This window comes from Notamacropus eugenii, chromosome 2, assembly GCF_028372415.1.
Source record: "Notamacropus eugenii isolate mMacEug1 chromosome 2, mMacEug1.pri_v2, whole genome shotgun sequence".
NCBI lineage: Eukaryota > Metazoa > Chordata > Mammalia > Diprotodontia > Macropodidae > Notamacropus > Notamacropus eugenii.
Window position 1 is genome coordinate 82786044 of NC_092873.1, and position 23730 is coordinate 82809773.

General features: G+C 34.8%; 1 protein-coding gene across 1 annotated transcript; it reads right to left on the minus strand.

Annotated features, from left to right (window-relative positions):
* Positions 1–576: 576 nt before the first annotated feature.
* Positions 577–9484, minus strand: LOC140522703 (olfactory receptor 12D3-like). The gene is made up of 3 exons (XM_072638013.1): positions 9341–9484; positions 925–1512; positions 577–840 (listed from the first exon to the last, which is right to left on the minus strand). The coding sequence occupies exons 1-3, from the start codon at positions 9482–9484 to the stop codon at positions 577–579; spliced, it is 996 nt and encodes a 331-aa protein (XP_072494114.1).
* Positions 9485–23730: the final 14246 nt, after the last annotated feature.

Genomic DNA, 23730 nt, shown 5'->3' on the forward strand with positions numbered 1-23730 from the left:
TATAAATTCTAGTTATCATTATTATTAAACAAAGAGGATATCATAATCACAACCAGCAATCTTGAAATCACACAGCTTTGCTCTCAAAGAGGACTGACTGAAATAATACAAATGGCTTGACAGAACTACTGGAAAATGCGTCTCCTAAATCAAAATGCATGCTGAACTAATATTGAAATCATATTACTATGTGATTTTTGAACTGGAAGTAGCATTAAAGATCATGTAATACAACCCCAAACTGGGTCACAGTGAGGTGGAATTGCTTGCCCAAATTAACACAAATATTAAGTAGAAGATTTTTCATTTGAAACCAGGTCCTCAGATGGAAAATTGAGTGCTTATCTATCAGAAAAAAATTTTCTTTATATGCAATTGTACATAGTGTAAATCATTTTAAATGTACCATTAGAATGTGGTCAGAATCCTCTGCTTAGATAATTTTTACTGGATGTCACAAATTTCTGAGAGATAGTTAGAAACGAAGAGCACAGCATAAGTGGAAATGAAGGAAGAAAGCTTAATGAAGGTCGAGATGTTGTAGTAGAAAGTCTGAGGTCAAAATAGTGATGCATCTCAACCTTTCAAAAAAAGACATTTCCTTCCAAAGGCTTTCTTGAAAGCAAGCTTCACTTCCTTATTTCTCAGTGTGTAGATCAATGGATTTAATACTGGAGTGATAGCACTATATATTATGGCAACTATCCGGTCTTGTGCCATGGAGCTGCCAGAAACAGGACGGATGTAGGTGAAACCCACAGGTCCATAGAAAAGACAGACCACCATGAAGTGAGAGGCACATGTGGACATAGCCTTCTGGAGCATGTTCCAGGAGAGGCTCTTAAAAAGTAGAAAGCCAATAATGTAGAAGTATGAGAGAAGAGTCAGGAAGAAGGCTCCCATGGAGATGCTACCAGTGACTACAGAAAGGAGCCATTGGTTGAGCTCTGTATTTCCACAGGCCAATTCCAGAAGGGGTTTGACATCACACAAGAAGTGGTTGAGTTGATGGGACTGACAGAAGTTTAATTGTGAAGTCATGATAGAATACATCAAGGCATAAAAGAAACTGATAACCCAGGCCACAGTGGCCAATTGAAGACATACTTGGTGTTTCATGAGGACCAAGTAGCGGAGTGGGTTGCAGATGGCCACAAAGCGGTCAAAAGCCATGATAGCCAACAAAATGGACTCTGTGCTACCAAGAAAATGGAAGAAATGGAGCTGGGTGATACAGCCCAGAAACGAGATGGCTTTATGGGTAGAAAGGACATTCTCTAGCACCTTGGGCATTGTGACTGTGGAGTAGCAGATATCTAGGCAGGAGAGATTGGCCAGGAAGAAATACATGGGGGAGTGGAGACGTGGCTCAGAGTTGATAATCATCACAATGGCACCATTTCCAGCTAGACTGATGAGGTAGAGAGTGAGAAAGATTACAAACAAAACAGCTTCCAGCTCCTGAATGTTGGTCAGGCCCAGCAGAAGAAATTCAGTCACTGTAGTTTCATTCTAGGGAAGAAACAAAATGGAACAGTTTTACCTACTTTGATAGGCACTGATGTATTTTCAAGTTCGCACAACTGGACAGAACAAAGTCATGTTTAACAAGACCATAGAATCAAGTTGTATGTGTGTATGATTCCATAATTTTCAATTTATTAACCCATTACAATAATCAAATATAAAATCAGCTCTAGAATGACTATATTTTTGCAAAAAGAAACTTTACGTAGCATGAAGGATAATTGATTATAACGGATCTACTCTAACAATATCCACACAAAGTCAAAAGAACTTAAGAAAGGTTTACATAACATTGAGTGGACTCCCTTGTGTTGAATTTATAGAGGAACATGGACGAGAGTTGTATACCATAGACAGGCATAGGTTACAGTTTTCCTGGTTGGGAGAAATATCTGTAATGAATGGAAAGGGTAGCGTCTTGTATACCTTACAGTTTATATTATAAATATATTAAATGCCTTATGCTACTCGCATGGCTATGTGGACACCAATTCTCTCTGTGCACTGACTCATTCATGCTACCCTAACCTCATACTGGAAAGTAGAGTTTCACGTGAAGGACCACCACCATATGGTTCTGCTCAAATTTTCTATGCCAAAGGCAACCCTGCTGTGAAAAAATACAATCGTCCTACTTGTCACTTCACCTTTTCAGCCCCCATTAATGTATTTTCATCTGCACTCACCAGTCATTCACAATAATATCTTAAAATCATACACATAGCCATTTATTTGAAAATAATGCAAAAATGATAATAACACAAGTACTCATGTAATAATGCAAATACAGAAATAAATAATTCACACACAAACCTGGGTCACATTCTTTAAAGGTACTCAACATCTATGAGGAAAAATGTGTACATACTTAGAGAAATCTTTCAGAAAAACACATGAATAGTTAAAGGGCAAATACATCGAGAGCTATGAAATAATACATGCATACAACTTGATGTTGACTGTTGACTCTTTGTTCTTGGAATAACTTGCCAGTCTAGATTACAGACTTTGATGTCACAATTCCATTCAAAAGCTAGCTATTTTCTTACTGATCATCACCACTATACAGTCAGACAAATCCTCTTCACAAAATGTTATAACATTTAAAAGATCTTTCAACTTGCAGTTCTCCTTAAAGGGGCAATTAAAAGTGTCAAACTATTCATTTAGATAGCAGCTCCCTTTAAGCCAAAGAACTCTAAAGTTCATTAGACTGTCTTTGTCCAGTGAGTTATTAATTTACCACTACACTGTCCTCTCCAATCAAGTTACATATCAAACACTCTAAAGCATTCTTAAGTTGACTCTCTAGAGAAGGGAAGGGAACATAGTCAACCCTTCACTCACCAGGATTTTACATCATCTAATTAAATTTCAGTGTCTCTTCTTATACAAAAATTGCAAAACTTTTTTTCTATCCCCTTTCTGTCTTTCCATTTCACATCAGGGGTAGCATCAAAGAGCAACAAGCATTTTCAAAAGGTTTCATCTCTCTTAAATACCACCCTAGGAGAAAATGAAGAGGAATACCTAGAACTGAAGTAATTGTTCAATGGGGTCAAACATCTCTCCAACCAATCAGAGATCACTTTTCTTAAGTCTTCTGTCAATTGATTGTTGTAATTGTTATTTCTGCAATTAGATAAAGCTGCTTTTAACTCTTTTCTATCTCTTGGATCTTGCCAAGTTCTTCATTCTTTAGCCTGAACCTCCTAACATTTTTCAGTGGGTAACAACAAAATCACTCAGCACTCAGTGACTCACCACTCCCTTATAGATTTCCCCTACAGAATCAACAGGACATCTTAATCATCACTCTGTTTCCAAATAATTATATGATTTCCAAGGTTTTTGGTTTTGCCCTATGGAATATAAATGAAACAAGACACTCTTAAATTCAGAATATGGTTCACTATCCATTTTCTGTCCCTAAAGTCATTTTTCTTCGTACTCATTTTTTAAATTTTTAATTAATCCAAAGTTCCTTCTCTGACATTCTTGAAGTATCAAAATTTTTACACACCAATGAGGCATAATTCTATATCTTTCCTACAATGACTATAACACAATATATATGCTACAATTCATTTTCTGTCCAAAACTATTGATATCATTTGAAAATGGTGTTTTTAATAAACATATTTGAATAGTTTTATTAAACCAAAGTTATTTTCTTATTCACTTTTAATGTAAAAATGTTCATTTATTATAAAAGCAACACCTTGCATCTGGCAACATTTCCTGGAATGCCTTAAATTTGGACTAAAAGACTTTTTCTTTCTTTTTCATCACTAATTTGCTCCAAAACAAAATTTTGTACCTTATATATCAATAATTGTAAGTTCATAAATTACTGGAATATCGTATGGTGTGTTACCCTTCAAATAATGACTCACATCTTTTCAAAATAAAAGACCCCTGAATTGAAGAAATAAGAGATAGAAGACATGGTTTCTAACCTTAATTACTGATTACTAATCCTAATCACTGCCTAATGATTGTGAGAAGTCACATCCTCACTATCAACAATATCATCACTTCATCTTACAAATAGCAATTTAAGAGTAGAAGCTTTCCTCAATTCAACCCAGTGAGAGATAATAATCCTTATTTTACAAAAAGGGATACTAAGACTCAGAGAGGTGAAGTAACTGGATAGAGAAATGCAGCTAGTAAGTGTCAGCTATGGGATTCACATTTTGTTCTGGTTCCAAGCTAGTTATCTAGACACAAGTGGATAGACTATAAGATTTCTTTACATCATTTCAAGATCTATTGAATTAAGTCAGTTTAAAGAATTTTCACCACATGAAAAGTATGTACTAGTATCAGAGATAGATAAAAAGTCTTTTTTAAACTGCCCATTTCCTCAAGAAGTTTTCAAGAAAGTGAGACATAGGAACAAGAAGGTCAATCAGAAGTGTATACCAACCAGTTCACTCACAAAACCAAAATTCATTACAAGAAACAAGCATACAAAGAAGTGAGACTAGAAGAATAAAACATCATTTTTGTGGTGGGCTTTAAAATATACACATATACATTTATTTTACATATATTTGCTTTCTTTTTCATATCTACTTGTGAAGGTTTGATATTAAAACTAAGCAATGTTTGGTGCCCAGAAAAAAAAAGAATAATGACATACAAGCTTAACCTTGGACTTCTGGACAGATGAATCACTGAAGAGTCAGATATAAGCTTAGTTCCCCTTTATCACCTCAAAACAGCAAGAAATAAAACAAATTAGCTGAGAAAATCACACAAAGAGAAGGGAAAGGAAAAAAAATTTCCTACCAGAAGAATCTCACCAAAAACAGATCAAAGAAATGAGGGGGAAAAAGAGGCTATAATACAAGGAGAAGCTTCCAGGTAAGTAGTAGCTATATAATTGATGTGACATTTCTTGCCTTCACAATGTGTGGGGGAAGGGCAGGAGGGAGCTAATTCACAACTCAAAAAAAATTTGAATTAATGTTAAAGACATATAAATAATAATTTAAAACAAATGAAGACAAAAGGAAGAAAAATGTCATATAAAAAAAAGATACTAGCAGATTGATAATAGAACAACTCGGCATAAGTATGAAGTAAGGTATGCAGGGCAACTATTATTATTCCCATTTTATAGATTAGGGAATTAAAACTTGGAAAGGTTAAAAAAAATTGTCCAGAGTCACACAGCTAATAATTTTCTGAATAGACACTGAAATTCAGGTAAGCCAATCAGTCAATAAACTTTCATGAAGTTCCTACCACATTCCAGGAGCTGTACTAAGTTGAGACTTGAAGAAAGCTAGAGAACGCTGCAGGTAGAGATGAGGAGGGGGACATTGCAGGGATGGGGGACAGCTAGAACCAAAAGATGGAGTGTCTTTTTCACAGAACAAGAAGGAGTTCACTGTCACTGGATCAAAGAGAACATGGTGGGTAATAAGGTAAAAGAAGACTGGAAATATTTGGGCATAGAGACAGATTATTTAGGGCTTTGAATGCAGAATAGAGGATTTTCTATTTCATCTTACAGAAAAGAGGGAGCTACTGGAGTTTATTTAGTAGGATATAGTCAGACCTGCTCCTTAGAAATGGATAGAATGGTCAACCTGGAGACAGGAAACCTGAATTCAAATTCTTCTCTCAGGTAATTAGTAGTTATGCAATCATAGCTAGGTCACATAGTGTGTCAGGCCTTTGTTTGCTCATTTGCAAATTGAAATCCTGACATTTATCCTACCTTTCCCACAGGGTTACGGTGAGCATTTTTCAAACATTGAAGTGCTCTATAATTTATTTTGCACCTCTTTTGAACATCACATACATGACACTTCTTAAGGCCAGCTAGTCCAGAGTCAAACACCTGAGGGAGTCATCAAATAACCAAGGAATGAATACAAAAATCTTTTACAAATGTAAAATTTTCACCTCTAAGAAGTTTAAGCAGATGTTCAGATACCAGCAATGAACTATTAGACTTTAGCTTTAAGGAGGAATTTCTTCTTCTCAAGTAGAGTAAATTATTATTGTTGTTGTTTCAGTCACGTCCAGTTCTTCATGACCCTATTTGGTGTTTTCTTGGCCAAGATACTGGAGTGGTTTGCCATTTTCTTGTCCAACTCATTATATACAGAAGGAAACTGAAGCAAACAGGATTAAGTCGCTTCCCTAGGATTACAGAGCTAGTAATTGTTTCAGGTTGAATTTGAACTCAGGTCTTCCTGACTCCAGACCCAAGGCATTATCCACCACAGCACCTAGCTGCTCCCGAGAGGAATAAAAGGTTTAGGCATTCAAAGTGAGCAGAAATAACTTTTCTACTAAACACATGAGGCTTAGAACAGAGACTGTGGCAGGGTAAGTACCTAATAATTGCTTGTTGCTTTGTTTCCTTTCTCTAGACCTCTATCCCTTTTTAGTTTGTCTAGTTGGAAGTACTCTCCAAAACCAAAACAATTGCAGTTGTCTGAGGGGAAATAGCAGCATAAAAGAAAAGAATAATCAAAATTGTGTTCTGACTACACAGCAGGACAAAAGCAAGAATAAAGTCCTAGACAGACAGAGGAAACTAGAATTTTAAGGCTGGAAAGCTCAAATGCTTTTTAAAAAATATAGTTGCCAATACTCTGATGGATAAGGTGATTAGGGAAACAAGGAAGAATTAGCAGCATATGATCAAAATTTCATGTTGTTTTTATTCTTTGTTATTTAGCAATATGGCAAATTTATCAATTTTCTATCATGTTTAAAATATTTCTATCATTTTTCCATTCTTTTTCATTTCTGATAATTCTTTCTTTCATAATGTCAGTCAATTTTATTTTCTTAGGAGCCAAGAACATTAAGAATCTTTTTAAAAATTTTGTGATGGATAATAGTTGACTATGCAATACAAGTCAAAGCTCAAAACCAAATCTACATTTAAAATTACTGATTGCCTCCTGCTTGCTATGGAAAAAAAAACTAAGGAAGGAAGTATGCAAGACATTTTGTGAAGTAACTAGATGACACAGTAGATAGAGCATCCCACCAGGAATCAGGACACTAATTAGTTGTGGGACCCTGGGGCAAGTTGTTTAACCATGTTTACCTGAGTTTCCTCATTTGTAAAAAAAAAAAAAAAAAAAAAAAAAATGAGCGGAAGAAGGGAACAGCAAACTCTTCCGGTATATTTACCAAGAAAACCCCAAATGAGGTCACAAAAAGTCAGACACAACAGAAACAAATGAATAATAACTACCAAAAGACTGTAATAATGTCAAAGGAAGGAAAATGCTTGTTTAAAATTACTAAAATAAAATTATTAATATACCTTTTCCTCCTCACTTCATTCTTTACATTAGCCTCAAGTTTGACACATACAAGTCAATAACAGGTTTAAGGGCAAGGGGAAAGGGGAGACAGCTAGGCATTTTTGCATATTGGGCAAGTAATTGGAGTGAATATTTGGCATGTAGACATCATAGAAAAGAAGGACATCCTGGGATGCCAATTTCTTCATTTTGAAGGCTTCATCAACTGCTGGGGATGTGGAGGCTGGGCTTGTTGCTACTAAGTACAGGAAGCACCCTTTAGGGAAAACATTTTTTATATCTTGGACACTTAGCAGAGTATGGTAAAGCCTATGGATCCTTTCTCAAAATAGTACTTTTAAATGCATAGAATGAAATATTAAGTGTTCGAAACGCAGTTATCAAAAAGTTAAGATTCTGTACTGTAGGTTAAATGCTAACTGGGGCAGGGGCAGGGGCAGGGCCTGGAGCTGGGGCTGGATCAGGGGCTAGGCAGAAAGATTATCTGAGGTAGGGCTGAAGGATGCTGAGCAAGTGACCCCTGGGACGGTGCTACATTTTGTACCCTGGGGCAAAGACCCAGTAGCCCCAAACTAATCATTCTTACTACTTCTAATAAGTTTGTCTTCCTATAGTCTCAAATGTTTGCAGGTATATACACTGACATCTTTAGTTTTGGTCTGGATCTGGGATTTCATTGCTGTAAGCCCTACACCAGGGCACTGACACTGAAGAAATCTCTTCGACAAATGTAGTTCTGAAACTGGTCTGCAACTTACAGTCTTAGAGAGGGGCCTGGAGCCTTATAACTTTAAATGGCATGCCTCTCACACAGCCAGTGTGTGTCATAATCAGAATATAAAATCTTCCTGGTAAGATCTTTGAGGAAAGAGACTTGTGTTTCTCATTTTTTTTTTGCTTCTCTTATGCTTAGCATATTGCTTAAGAGTGGGAATATAACCTCTGATTGATTGCCATGTACTGACCTTAAAATAAATAATCAATTATAAGATTTAGCCATAGAGGGGAATTTAGAGATCAGCCCTCTTCCTTTATAGTTGAGGACTCTGAGATCCTAGAAGATTAAGTGACTTACCATTTAATGTGGTAAGGGGACTTATCACTAAGATAATGTATATAGTAAAGAAAAACTCAAATTTAAATCTAGTTCTTTTTGCTAAAAATCCTAAATATTGAATCATAGAGTATAAAATCATAGAATCATCATCCCTTCATTTTACAGATAAAGGAACTGAGGCCTAGAACAGTTAAATGACTTGCCTAAAGACACACAGTGAACTAATGTCAAAGTGAGGACTGGAACTTCTGTCTTCTTCAGTCCCCTTTCCATGCATGCTGTGTCTTCTACTGTGTGGTTACCCTGATGATGTAAGGAAGCTAATTTCCAAAAGACTATAATTCTTCAACAAGGTTTAAATTTAATAAATTCTTCCTGCTTTAAGTCAGAGACAAACTGTCTTTTTCATTGTCCCAGTGGCTTTATCTTTCATTGTCTGAGATTTGTTAGAGCAATAGGAGCAATGAACGCTCAGGCAAAATGGAAATTCTAATATTGTCATTGCAAATTAGACTTCTGTCACAGCTACCTTTCTATCCAAGTTAAATATATGTAAAAATAAACTGTTGAGGATTCTCTGTCTCTGTCTCTCTCTCTCTCTTATGCTCTCTCTCTCTCTCTCTCTCTCTCTCTCTCTCTCTCTCTCTCTCACACACACACACACACACACACACACACACACACACACTTACACACTTTGTAATTTGGATTTATATTATGTAAATGGAAAAGAAAATATTGCAATGTTCCACTGGCCAGTATTGTGCTCCCTTATTCTGTTACTTTGGGAATGTGTGACTAAGAAGATTCCCAAAATACTGTCACTCATCTCTTTCTAATGACTCTTTGTACCCCTTCTCTTTAGGAGAAGTTTATTCTAACTTCAATTCAATCATATATGCTGTCATGTGAATCTATTTGGATTCACTCCCTTCCATTCCATGCATACCTGCAAATGGTGATATCTCTTTGACTCCATAAGGGAAATCAAAGAACCAGAGCCCAGAAGCAGTTCTCTGAAATAACTTGAGCTGGAATGTGTCTTATATCCATCTCCATTCTGCCCGTGCTGGTCTATGAATAAAACAACCATGGATCTTTCCATGAACCTCCATGGAGATATTGCAGACAGAGGTATCCTGGGATCTTCTCCCCAAAGTCCTAGTCCCTCCATCTCCCTTTCCCCTTAGTTAAGGATTTCTTTATTCCTCTACTTTCCTTGCTCATAGCCACAAAGTTCTGCCCCAAATGCCATAGGAAAATGAAAAAGAAAAAGAAAAGGTTCCTGCTCTCAGGATAATTATAATCTAGTTGGAGAGATAACAAGTATGTGGGGAAATCCTTTTTAAAAACCTAGTAACTAATAGAAAAAATAGAGTGTTTATTGAGTTTTAAAGGATCATGAAGTAATCTTAGGGGATACAAAATTAAAAACATAATTGGAATGAAGGATATGAGTTTCATTCATTTATATTTCAAGCTAAGTTTTGGTGAAAAATATTAGTACTGGCCACATACTTGTGACTGCTGATTGCTATATACTGGAGTTGTTAAGATTATTACTAGTAGTATTAAGAGCAAACTTTCACTAAATTTCAACCCTAATGAGTTACCATGGTGTGGAGGTTTCTGAAGGTTCTACCAAGAGTACACACACTTAAGAAACTCCTACAAACTGGAAAGAGGTTTCTTATGGGCACAAAGACAGGTTGTATATCTTTCACCAGAGGACAAGCAGAACTAAGTACAGAGATGTTTATCATCTGAAGATTGGTCACCCTCTTTATGAAAGTTTAAGATCATGGCACCTAATGAAGACCCACCAATTAAGTCATAGACTGAGAAATGCATTGGAGTGTCTACAATACTTTAATTCACCAGATATGCAATAAGTTCCAAGCATAAAAGGCATTGTGATAAGGATACAAAGGAAACAGTCCCTGTCCTCAAGGAGTTTGTAGTCTAGTGAGAGGAAAGTTAGAGGGGGTGGTACGTAAAAAGATTGATAAATAAATATTATACATATTACATGTCTATTATTCATATCATATATTTGTTCATTCTGTGTTATATGGTTAAATATACATACATAATTGATTACATATCTATTCAGCCTCAGACACTTTGTAGCTGTGTGACCCTGGACACTTAATTCTCCTCGTTTCATTTTTTTCTTCTGTAAAATGATCTGGAAAAGGAATTGGCAAACTACTCTAGTGTCTTTGTCAAGAAAACTTCAAATGGGGGTCACAAAGAGTCAGACACAATTGAAACAAATAAACAACAAATTATGTTTGACAGTCTGTTTTTCATAGAAATTTATTTTCACTTTTCAACATTCACTTCCATAAAATTTTGAATTTCCAGCTTTCTCCCCATCTCCTCCTTACCTCCACCCCAGGACAGTGTGTATTCTGATTACCTTTTCTTCCAATTTGCCCTCCCTTCTATCATTCCCCTCTCCTTATCCCCTTTCCTTCTGTTTTCCTGTTGGGTAAGATAGATTTCTATACCCCATTGCCTATGTATCTTATTTCCTAGTTGTATGTAAAAACAACCTATAGCATTCATTTTTAAAGCTTTGAATTTCTCATTATCTCCCTTTCCCCCTCCTCACTCACTCTCATTGAGAAGGCAAGCAGTTTGATAAAGATCATGCATGTGTGGTCATGCAAAACACCTCCATAGCAGTGATGTTGTGAAAAGACTATATTTCCCTCTATGCTGTGTCACACTCCATTTATTCAATTCTTTGACATTTCACTCTGCCATAGTATTTGCTTCTGATTACCCCTTCCCCCAATCTTCCATCCCTTCTATTATCTACCCTCTCCTATCCTCTTCCCCTTTGCTTTCCTGTAGGGTAAGATCAACTTTCTCACCCAAATGAGTGTGTATGTTATCCCCTTCTGAAGGCAAATCTGATTAAAGGAAGGTTCACTTATTCCTTCTAACTTTCCCCTCCATTGTACAAACTTTTTCTTGCATCTTTTATGTGAAATTATTTATTTTATTCTACCTCTCCTTTTCTCTTTCTCTTAGTACCTTCCTCTCAACCCTTAATTTTTTTTTTTGGAGAACATCCCTTCATATTCAGCTCACCCTATGCCTCTCTGTCTGCATGGCCCATGCTCAACTGAGCTCCACTCCCAGTGTGTGCAATAGACCCTTCCCATTGACCTCCCAGATTGTCTTGGTCTGGAAATTTTCTTCAATCTGTCATTTTGTGGCTTTTGCTGCTCTAGAATTTGTTTGGAGCCATTTTTTTACAGGGTTTTCTGAGGAGTCGGGGGAAAGCTGTAGAAGATCATTACTTCTACTCTGCTATCTTGGCTCTGCCTCTGTTTTTCAGTCTGGGTACCTCATTTTACTAAATATGTCAAAAACTCTGACACAGTCTGCCCATAAAAATTTCACCCTTTCCCATGCAACACATTTTAAAGCAATGTTTGACCCTAAGGATTTTGCATTGATACAAAAATATACACAGATTGAAAAATGAACAATATAGTGTTTATTACTATTGGATCCTGAGAGTTGTTAACTGCCTTGTGACTATTATCAAGGCTTTGTATACTATGTCACTGTCACTAGCCTCGTTACTATAAATTAACCATGATTTTCCATGAAATATCATAAAATAGTTTCATGCCATTGTGTCAAAACTGCTTCACTTTTTGCTAAATTGTTTCCATAATAAAGTTTCATTTTCCTTTCTCATAACTGACCCAAAACAATGGTATGTGACGTGGACGTGGTCTTAGCCTGCTAAAGGATCTAAATATCCTTACTACCTTCTTCAGTGACAGCTCCACATCTGTTTCCTTGACAGTATCTGACTAAATACTACAGAACTAGAGGAAAGGTAATACTTTCCATCTGAGGTCAATTATGCATGAGTAGTGCCCTATATTTCTTTCACATTTCCTGTCTTAGAAATACTACTTTTAAACTGAGGTTAAGTCATAAATAGTTTCATATTAATTCATTCCACTGCCAGTACTTTAGATCTTCAAACTGAAATTTTGGCTCTTGCAAGTGTTAAAAGGAGTAACTATTATTTAGTATCAGGTTCCCTAGGATGTGGGGGTCAAGTAAGCTTATTCTTATTTGAAAATTGTTATGCTGAGATTCATCATAAAAGTGATTCATAGAGCTTAGAGTTAGTGGAGACAAAGGAGAAAAGACATGGAGAAATAGGTTGGAGGGTTATGGAACAAGCCTTACTCCTATTCTGCTCTTTAATTTTAATATTTCAAATGTATTACTCTATCCACTGTTAATCCTCCCTTGGATAAAGTGTAAGCTCCTTTAAGGCAGAGAATGTTTCATTTCTGTTCTTTCCATATACTATTCACTTATCCCATGGGTATATCATTTTGCTATAGGAAAACTGATGTTTCTCCTTCTGTAATTATAGACAGAATAAAGCCTTTTACAAAATTGTACTCTGGAGAAAAGATTCTTGGAAGATGGCAGAGAAGGTCAGAAAACTACAGACTGTCCAAATATCCCCCACAAAAAAAGACAGAATATTAATTCAAAGTGAATGAAGAGCTTCAGAAATAAAAAAGGAGAAAGTAATTTTCTTCCTGAGACAATCTGAAAGGACCTTAAGAAAGACTTGACCTCCAGGGGTAGAGGTTTGGCTTAAATGAAGTGCAAATACAAGCCCTGAGGGCAGCTAGGTTGGAATGCAGCCTCAGCCAGAGGAACTTTCATCTCATGGACAATATCAGTGTCCAACCACTGAGTAGAAGATTGAAGGACCTTCCACTGCGAAAGGGCACCAGGACCAACTGTGCTCCAGATACATTCTGGGCTGCAATTGTGGAGAAGAAGGAGCTAGCACACACCTAGTGAGTGAGGTAGCAAAGGGGCAGGGGTACTTTTGACTGTGGGCATTTGCAGGAAAACAGATTCCAGGACAGAGAGGAGAGCTGAAGTTTATAGACACCAAAGCGACAAATAGGGGCAATTTGCAGGAGGGAAGGTGGCTAGCCATGGCTTAGGAATGGAAAGGAGTGCCCCAGGGCACAGCTTAGAAAATAATAGTTAGGAAGACTCAGAACTTCTTAGGCACCATTTCATCCACCTGGAGAAGAGAACCTGATTATAATAATAAGCTGCTAAAATAAAATAAAACAATATTAAAATTAAAATGACCAAGAAAAAGAGAAAGAATCCAACCATGGGTAGCTATGGAAATAGAGATCTGGGTTCATATTCGGAGGACAATAGTGGAGCCAAAAGAAAAGCCACTCCTTTTTAAAATAGAAATGGCAAACGGTCACAAATACAAAAAGAGTTCTTGGAAGAATTTTTTTATTGTTTTATTTGTTTTCAGTGTTCTACAATCACTTCCATATGACTTATATTTTTTCCCCTCCCTCCTCCTCATTCCCCTCCCACCTCCCCTCTACCTTCCTGAGACAGCATACAATTTTATATAGGTCCTACACATACATTCCCATTAAATACAATTTCAACTTAGTCATGTTGCACAGAAGAATTAAAATGAATGGGAGAAATCATAAAACAAATAAAAATGTAATACAAAAGAAAATGATCTGCTGCATTCTACAATAGAATTCCATAGTTCTTTCTATGGATGTGGAAGGCATTTTGTCTTAAGAGACCATTGGGAATTTTTTAAATCCTTGCATTTCAATGAAGGTCTAAGCATACCAGAAGAAATTCTTCCGCACTATGGTTGTTACTGTGTACAAAGTTTCCCTGGTTCTGCTGTTTTCGCTCAGCATCTGTTCATGTAAGTTTTTCCAGGCCTCTCTGAAGTTTTCCTGTTTATCATTTCATATAGCACAATAATTTTCCATTACATTCATATGCACAATTTATTCAGTAAATTACTCAATTGATGGGCATCCCCTTGATTTCCAGTTTTTGGCCACGACAAATAGTGATGCTATAAATATTTTTGTACATGTGGGACCCTTTCCCATTTTTACGATCTCTTAGGGATACAGTCCTAGAAGCAGTATTGCTGGGTCCAAGCGTATGCATATTTTTGTAGTCCTTTGGGCATAGTTCCAAATTGCTCTCCAGAGTGATTGAATCAGTTCACAGTTCCACCAATAATGAATTATTATTTCAACTCTCCCATATATTCTCCAACATATATTATCATCCTTTTTTGTCATGTTAGTCAATCTGATAGGTGTGATGTGATATCTCAGAGTTGTTTGGATTTGCATCTCTCTAATCAATAGTGATTTAGGGCATTTTTTCATATGACTATAGATAGCTTTGATTTCTTTCTCTGAAAACTGTATGTTCACATTCTTTCACCATTTATCAATTGGGGAACTATTTGTATTCTTGTACATTTGACTCAATTCTCTATATATTTTAGAAATGAGACCTTTATCACAGACACCAGCTGCAGAAATTCTTTCCCAGTTTTCTGCTTCCTTCCTAATCTTGGTTGCAGTGGATTTGTTTGTGCAAAAACTTTTCAATTTAATGTAATAAGAATTACCCATTTTACTCTTTACAATGTTTTCTATTGCTTGTTTAGTCAAAAATTCTTCCCTTCTCCATAAATCTAATAAATATACCATTCCTTGCTCCACTAATTTGCTTATATCATCAATCTTTATACCTAGATCATGTACCCATTTGGATCTTACTCTTGTGTATAGTTTCAGGCCTAGTTTCTGTCACACAGTTATCCAGTTTTCTCAGCAATTTTTGTTGATCAATGGGTTCTTATCCCAGATGCTGGGGTGCCTGAGTTTATCAAACAGTAGATTGCTATATTCATTGACTACTGTGTCTTGAGTACCTAACTTATTCCACTGGTCAGTCCTTCTATTTCTTAGCCAGTAACAAGTGATTTTGATAACTGCTGTTTTATAACACAATTTGAGATCTGGTAGAGCTAACATTTCTTTTCATTAGTTCCCTTGATATTCTGGACCTTTGATTTTTATAGATGAATTTTGATATTACTTTTTCTAGATCAAGAAAATAATTATCTGATAGTTTGATTGGTACATCACTGAATAAGTAAATTAACTTAGGAAGAATTGTCATTTTTATTACATTGGCTCACCCCATGCATGATCAACTGATGTTTTTTCCACTTACTTAGAGCTGACTTTATTTGTGGGGAAAAGTGTTTTGTAATTGTGTTCATATAGTCCCTGGGTGTGTTTTGACAGGTAGACTCCCAAATATTTTATATTGTCTAACTGAGCTTTAAATGGGATTTCTCTTTCTATCTCTTGCTGTTGGGCTTTGTTAATAATATATAGAAATGTAGAAGATTTGTGTGGACTTATTTTGTAACCTGCAACTTTGCCAAAGTGGTTTATTATTTCAAGTAGTTTTTTACTTGATTCTCTGGGATTCTTTAAGTGTATCATTATATCATCTGCAAAGAGTGATAACTTAGTTTCTTCTTTGTCTATTCTAATTCCCTGAATTTCTTTTTCTTCTCTCACGGCTACAGCTAACATTTCTAGAACCATATTGAATAATAGTGGTGATAACTGACATCTTAGTTTCACCCCAATCTTATTGGAAATGCGTCTAGCTTGTCCCTATTCCATATAATGCTTGCTGAAGGTTTTAGGTAGATACTGTTTATTATTTTACAGAAAGTTCCATTTATTCCTATGTTCTCCAGTGTTTTCCATAGGAATGGGTGTTGTACTTTGTCAAAAGCTTTTTCTGCATCTATTGAGATAATCATGTTAGCTTTGTTGTTAAATAAATCAATAAAGTTAATAGCTTTCCTAATATTGAACCAGCCTTGCATTCCTGGTATAAATCCTATCTGATCATAATATATTATTCTTGTGATAAGTTGCTCTATTGTTTTTGCTAAAATCTTGTTTAAAATTTTTGCACCTATATTCATTAGAGAAATTGATCTATAACTTTTTTCTCTATTTTGGCTTCCTGGTTTAGGTATCAAAACCATATTTTTGTCAAAAAAGAATTTGGAAGGACTCCTTCTTCCCCAATTTTCCCCAAGAGTCCATGTAGTATTAGAAATAATTGTTCTTTAAATATTTGATAAAATTAACTTGTGAATCCATTCAGCCCTGGAGATTTTTTTTTCTAGGGAGTTTATTGATGGCTTCTTCAATGTCTTTTTCTGAGATGGGGTTGTTTATATATTCAAATTCCTCTTCTGTAAATCTGGGCAATATGTCTTTTAAAATAATCATCCATCTCATTTAGATTGTCAAATTTATGGGCATACAGTTGGGCAAAGTAATTTGTTATTATTCTTTTAATTTCCTTCTCACTGGAGCTGAGTTCACCTTTTTCGTTTTCGATATTGGTAATTTGGTTTTCTTCTTTTTTTAATCAAATTGACCAAAGGTTTATCAATTTTATTGGTTTTTTCATAAAACCAACGTTAATGTTATTTATTAGTTCAATAGTTTTCTTAATTTCAATTTTATTAATCTCTCCTTTGGTTTTCAGTATTTCTAATTTGGTATTTACTTGGGCAGTTTCAATTCTTTTTCTTCCTTTTTCAGCTGCATGCCTAACTCATTGATCTCCTGTTTCTCTATTTTAATCGTGTAGGCATTCAAATATTTAAAACTTCCCCTAAGAACTGCTTTTGCAGTATCCCATAAAATTTGCTAGGTTGTCTCATTATTGCCATTCTCCTGAATGAAGTTGTTGACTGTTTCTATAATTTGTTATTTAACGCACTCATTCTTTGGATTAGATTGTTTAGTTTCCAATTAGTTTTTGGTTTATATTTCCATGGTTTTTGACTACACATAAGTTTTATTGCATTATGATTTGAAAAAGATGCTTTGACTACCTGCCTTTCTGCACAGGATTGTGAGGTTTTAATGGCTTAGTGTATGGTCAATGTTTGTATATGTGCCATGTACCGCTGAGAAAGAGGTATATTACTTTCTATTCCCATTCAATTTTCTCCAGAGATGTCCTTTGCGTTGTGGAATATTGTATTTCAGTTCTTTCAGTCTTTTAATGTAGAAGCTGCAAAGTCCTGTGTGATCCTGCCTGTTGCTCTTCAATATTTGAATTGTTTCTTTCTGGCTGCCTACCATATTTTCTTGTTCACTTGATAGTTCTGGAATTTGGCAATGATATTCCTTGGAGTTTTTAGTTTGAAGTCCCTTTCAGGAGGTGAACGGTGAATTCTTTGATGACTGTTTTGCCCTCTGAGTCTAGAACTTCTGGACAATTTTCCTTGATGATTTCTTAGATGATATTGCCCAGGTTCTTTTTTTTTTTTTTTATCATGGCTTTCTGATATACCATTAATCCTTAGATTTCCTCTCCTGGTCCTATTTTCCAGGTCAGTTGTTTTTCCAATTAGATATTTTACATTTTCTTGTATCTTTTCATTCTTTAGATTCTATTTGACTGACTCTTGATATCTCATATATTCATCAGCTTCTACTTGCCCAATTCTGTTTTTTATCAAATTGTTATCTTCAGTTAACTTTTGCATTTCCTTTTCCATCTGTCCAATTATTCTTTTAAAGGAGTTATTTTCACCAGTGAGGTTTTGTACTTCCTTTTCCCTTTGCCCAATTTTCCTTTTTAACAAGCTGTTCTCTTTAGTGAATTCTTTTTTCATATTTTTAAAATCATTGGCCAGTTTTTCTTCTATTTCTCTAATTTGGGTTTTAAAATCCTTCCAGAGCTCTTCCAAGAAGACTCTTTCTGCTTCAGTTCAGTTCATATTCCCTTCTAAATCTTCAGGTGGGAGTACAATCTCAATGCTGAGCCCTTTGTTATTTATGTTTTGGTCTTTGTCCACATAGAAAGATTCTATGATCTTTTCTTTTCTGCTTTGCTTCTTACACATGATAATAACCCATTTCCCAGCTTTTAAAGTAGATCTCTGTGTCTGTGGCACAGGGAACTCTGCCTCACAGTTCTTGTGCCTAAAACTTGGGATTTTGTGTGTTATGGCCTCTGGTTCTTTCACCTAAAAGAAAAATCCTGCAGCTTACCTGGTACTGATCTGGCTAGTGTCTGAAAGCAGAGGCCAGGTGAAGTCTTTTTGGGTTTCCCCGTAGTTACCCTGGAGCTAACTCATTAAGTGTGGGGGAGGGGTGCTCTGGATCCTGTAGGTCTCCTCTGATGAGTTAGACCATAGGGAAGCTCAGGTGTCTGTGCTAGTGTCTTCCCGGATTTCCCTGGGGTTCTGCGGCATACTTGGGGTCCTGATGTTGGAAGTTGTTGGCTTCACACCCTGAGACTCAGTATCTTCTCCTAGTTTGTTTAGATGGGGCTGTCTGGGACAGCTCTTATCCTGCACGGATTGCCTTCAACCACAGCAAGAGGAACTCTTCTTAGCAATATTTCTAACATCACGGGCTGAGAGTCTGTACTCTCAGAATGGGTACATTCTGCTGCTCCCTCTGTTTCAGGATTTTCCTGAGGAGATATTCTCTTGGATTGTCAAAGCCAAAAAGATGAGGGAGATAGCAATTACCGATCACTGCACCATCTTGGCTCCTTGAACTTTTAAAAAACTTCAAAAATCAGATAAGAAAGATTGAGGAAAATTTAGGAAAAAAATACTAAGAGTGATCTGAAAAAATCAAGAAAATTATGAAAAGAAAGTCAACCAAAAGGAAAAAGTAGAACAGATTGTGAAGCATCTCTTCAGAAAAACAACTGGTCTAGAGATCAAATTGAAGAAAAACAATATAAGAATTGCTGGACTACCTGAAGGTTAAGATAAAAAAAAAAGCATCTTGATACAATTATTTTAAGAAACTCTTAAAGAAAATTGCCCTGAATTTCTAGAACAAGAAGTTAAATCAATAATAGAAAAAAATACACCCATACCTACCCAGGAGGAAAACATACAGGAATATGATAGCCACATTTCAAAGTTCCCAGGTTAAGGAGAAAATATTGCAAGCAACAAGAAAAAAAAAAAAACAATTAAACATAGTAGAGCTACAGTCAGGATCACACAAGAACTACCAGTGTCTATACTGAAGGTCTTGGAAGGTGTTGGAACACATTACATTTTGAAGAGCAAAAGAACTGGGGTTGCAACCAAAGGTAACTTATCCAGCATAATCCTGAATGGAAATAAAAGGATATTTATTGAATTGAAAGACTGGCAAGTGTTTGTGATAAAAAAGAGCAGAACTTAATGGAAAATTCAACATAGAAGGTCTAGAAGAATTATAAGGTAAATATTAAAGACTGATTATAAGGGACTCGATAAAGTCAAACTGTTTTTTTCTTTGTATGTGAAAGTGTTATCAGTACTCTTATGACTGTCATCATTTTTTGGAAAGTTTGAAAGAAAGCCTTGGGTTAAGCTGTGTATCATGCAGTGATTCTAAAAATAAAACTGAGTAGAGAGAGGTAAAAGGAGCAATTATCATGTAAGTGAGACATAAAAGAAAGAACTCATGCAGAAGAAGCAAGTGGGGAAGGAGGGTTGGCAATGCTGCAACCCTACTCTCACTGTAAATGGGAATAACGTACATACTAAAGGGTATAAAAGTCTTCTAAATTTAGAAACAAATAAGAGGGTGAGGGGAGAGGATGAGATAGACTTTTAGAAAGGTATGGAGGTTAAGAATTAAGAAGGGAGGGAATAAGACAGAAACAAATAGGTAAATTAAGGTGGAAGATGGAAGGAGAGGATAATGGAGGGACTTTTAGAAGGGCGGGTAGATTCAGATAGTGGGTAGAAGTAAATTAGATGAGTGAGAAGTAAGTGGGTGAGAAGGTTATTGAGGAGGGAAATACACAAGTTATTATAAGTATGCGAATGAGATGGATTTATCCATAAAATGAAAATGAATGGCAGAATGAATTAAAAATATGAATATGTCACTTTCAGTGAGAGATAAATAAATAATATGAGAGATATATAAAATGAAAATGAGAGATATATACAGAGTTAACATAAAGCACTGGAGAAGAATTTATTATGTTAAAAAGAAGCAGGGACAGCAATCATGATCTTAGACAAAGTTAAAGTTAAAAGATATTTAATTAAAAGAGAAAACCAGGGAAACTGTACTATGAATCACCAATATTGTTCAGTATTGTTTTAGATCATTTGAAATAATTAAACTACATAAAATACCTAAGTGTACCTGCTAAGATAGACACAGGAACTACATGAACATAATTACAGAACACTCTCTATACAAATAAAGTCAGATTAAAATAATTGGGGAAATATTCTTTGTTCATGGGTAGGTAAAGCCAATATAAATGACAATTTTACTTAGCTAATCTATTTATTTAATGCCATCTCAATTCAACTATTAAAAATTATTTTACTGAGGTAGAAAAATAATAAAAAATCATTTGGAAGAGCAAAAGTTCAAGAATTTCAAAAAAGTTAATGGAAAAAATATAAAGGAAGGAAACTTAGCAGTACAAAGATTTCAATTATAGTTTAAGGCAGTAAATATCAAAACTATCTGATACTGCCTCAGAAATTGAAAGGTAGAAGCATAGACATACAATACACAGTAGTAAAGGACTATAGCAACTTTTCATTTGACAAACATAAAGATTTAAACTTTGGGGATAAGAATTCATTACATTGTTGGAAAAACTGGAAAGCAATATGGCAGGAATTGGATATAAATCAATCTGTTAAACCATGTGCCAAGATAAGGTCAAAATGAATATATGGCCTAGGTATAAAGGGAGATATCCTTAGAATTTTTTTTTTTAAATGGAACATATTACCTATCAGACTCATGCATAATAGAATGATATATGAAGAAACAGAAGAAAGAGGGCATTGTTGAAGTATAAAATGGATAATTTTGATAGTATTAAATTGAAAATTTCTTGTACAAATAAAAGCAATGAACCCAAGATATGAAGGAAAGCAGAAAAATGGGGGGGGGGACTTTAATAGATCATCTCTCAGATAAAAGTCTTATTTCTCAAATATATAAAAAGTTTGTCAAATTTATAGGAATATGAATCATACCCCAATTGATGAATACTCAAATGATATGAACTGGCACTTTTTCAATGAAGAAATCAAAACTACATATAATTATATGGGGGAAAATGCTGTAAATCATTATTGATTTGAGAAATGCAAATCAGAATAACTTTGAGATATTATCTTATGCCTATCAGATTGGCTAACATGATAGATGTCATTTAGTTGGGAAATAGCTAAAAAAAGTGTGGTATAAGATTGTGATGGAACACTACTGTGATATAAAAAATGATGAACTTGTTAATTTAGAAATAACATGGAAAGACTTGTATCTATGAAGGAAGATGTTATCCACCTTCAGAGAAAGAACTGACTAATAGATATAAACATAGCATGATCATATATATATGTATGCGCATATGTGTATGTGTTACATATTTGTATATGAATGTGTTTGTAGATGTGTACGTATATGCACATATTCACATTTAATTCTAGCCTCCTCTAGGGTAGGATGAGGATGGAGGAAGAAAAAATTTTTTAATGTTTTATAATTGTATTCTAAGTTGCATGTCTCCTATGACTACACAGACCAAAACTCTCTTCCCTAGCTGACTTAAAGCCTAAACTCCTATGATTAAAATGTAAGTTACAGAAACCAAGATTTCATCTAAAGCTGAATATAAATAAGTTAAAAACAGATAAGATAGAGAATTACATTATATTCAAAGGCATCATAGATGATAAATCAAAATAAGTATACATAAATATACCCAATAAATGTAACATCTAAATACTCAAAGAAAATGTTAATCAAATTAGAAATACATAGAAAAAATTATAATAGTGGAGGATGACAATGTAGTCCTTTCAAATCCAGATAAATCTAACCAAAGGATAAATAAGAAAGCAGCTAAAGAACTGAATGGAACTTTAGAAAAATTAGAGATGATAGAGCTCTGATAGTTACTGAATGGGAATAGAAAAGAATCCATTTTCAGCTGCATTCAACACCTTTGCAAAAATTAATCTTATATTGAGACGTAAATATCTCTCCAAAAAGTATAGAAAAGCAGAAATACTAAACCCATCATTTGTTGATCATAATATAATGATAAGTATATTCAATAAGTAACCCTTCAACAATAAATTAAAGGTTATTAAAAACCAGCTCACACAATATTAAGTAGCTACTGGATTAAAGAAAAATTTTAAGAACTTTGATTAAAGAAAATGGCAGTAATGAGACAACCATACCAAAATGTAGAGGCTTCAGTTAAAGCAGTTCTGAGGGGAAATTGTATCTTACATATTTAAATATGTTCAACAACTAAGGAGAAAAAGAAACAACCAATGAAGTAGGCATGAATTTTTTTTAATTGAACAATGAAAATCTGCAACTAAATAATGAAGATATTCGGAAAATTAAATAAGATTAATAAATTTGAAAACAAAAGGCTGTCAAATTGATAAACAAACTAGATGCTCTTTTTAAAAATACTAATAAAAGTGAAGAGTTTGTTAAGCTCATTTAAAAAGAAAAGGAAAATTATATTTTTGCACAAAAAATGGGAACTTACAATATCTGAGGAGAAAAAAAGTTATCAGAAATTATTTATTCTATCAAAACTAAAATTTGGAAAAAATAGATGAATGTATAGAAAAATGCAAAATACCCAGATTAATAAAGGAGGAAGTAAGTTATTTTATTTGTTTATTAAATATCAGAAAACTCAATTGAACAAGCCATAAGGAAATTTCCAAAGGGAAAAAAAATCCATCCAAAGAGAAGAAAAGTATTTGTGTTGCAATACTTTCATTATGGCGCAGCAAAGTTTTGTCAGCAATTCTATTACTAGATCTGTATACCACAAAGAGTTCAAAAAAAAAGGTAAAGGACTTAATTGTACAAAAAAAAAATTAACATCAATTTTTTTGATGGTAAATAACTGGAAATTGAAGGGATACCCATCAACTGTGAAATGGTTGGACAATTTGTGGTATAGGGTTGTGATGGAATACTACTGGGCTATAGAAATGGGCAGCAGCATGGTTTCAGAAAAACCTGGGAAGACCAATATGAACTCATGCAAAGTAAAGTGATAGGAGAATATTGTACATAGTAACACAGGCATTTTCCTTTATATGCTTTGCCTGACTCCCACATGATGAACTGTCATTCATAACAAATTAAGAACAAAAATATAAAATAATACCCATGTTCCACAAGGGAAAGATACACTTTCTCAACTCCTCTATAAGGATAAGCGTGGTCATTATAATTTCACAAGGTTCAATTTTTTCGTTTTTCCATTTTCATTGTTGCAATTTATTTATATATTTTTCTTGGTTCTGTTTACTTCCCTCATCATCAGTTCATGTCTTCTCATACTTCTCTGAATTCTCCATGTTTCATTTCTTAT

What these genes read in the sequence shown, in the direction of transcription:
- LOC140522703 (XM_072638013.1), bottom strand. Translation starts at nt 9,484, where the DNA reads ATGGTTGTTTTATTCATAGACCAGCACGGGCAGAATGGAGATGGATAT. An exon ending in AGAGATATCACCATTTGCAG is followed by an intron (nt 1,513 to 9,340) that starts GTATGCATGGAA and finishes TTTCTTCCCTAG; the next exon opens with AATGAAACTACAGTGACTGA. An exon ending in TCAACCAATGGCTCCTTTCT is followed by an intron (nt 841 to 924) that starts GTAGTCACTGGT and finishes CTACTTTTTAAG; the next exon opens with AGCCTCTCCTGGAACATGCT.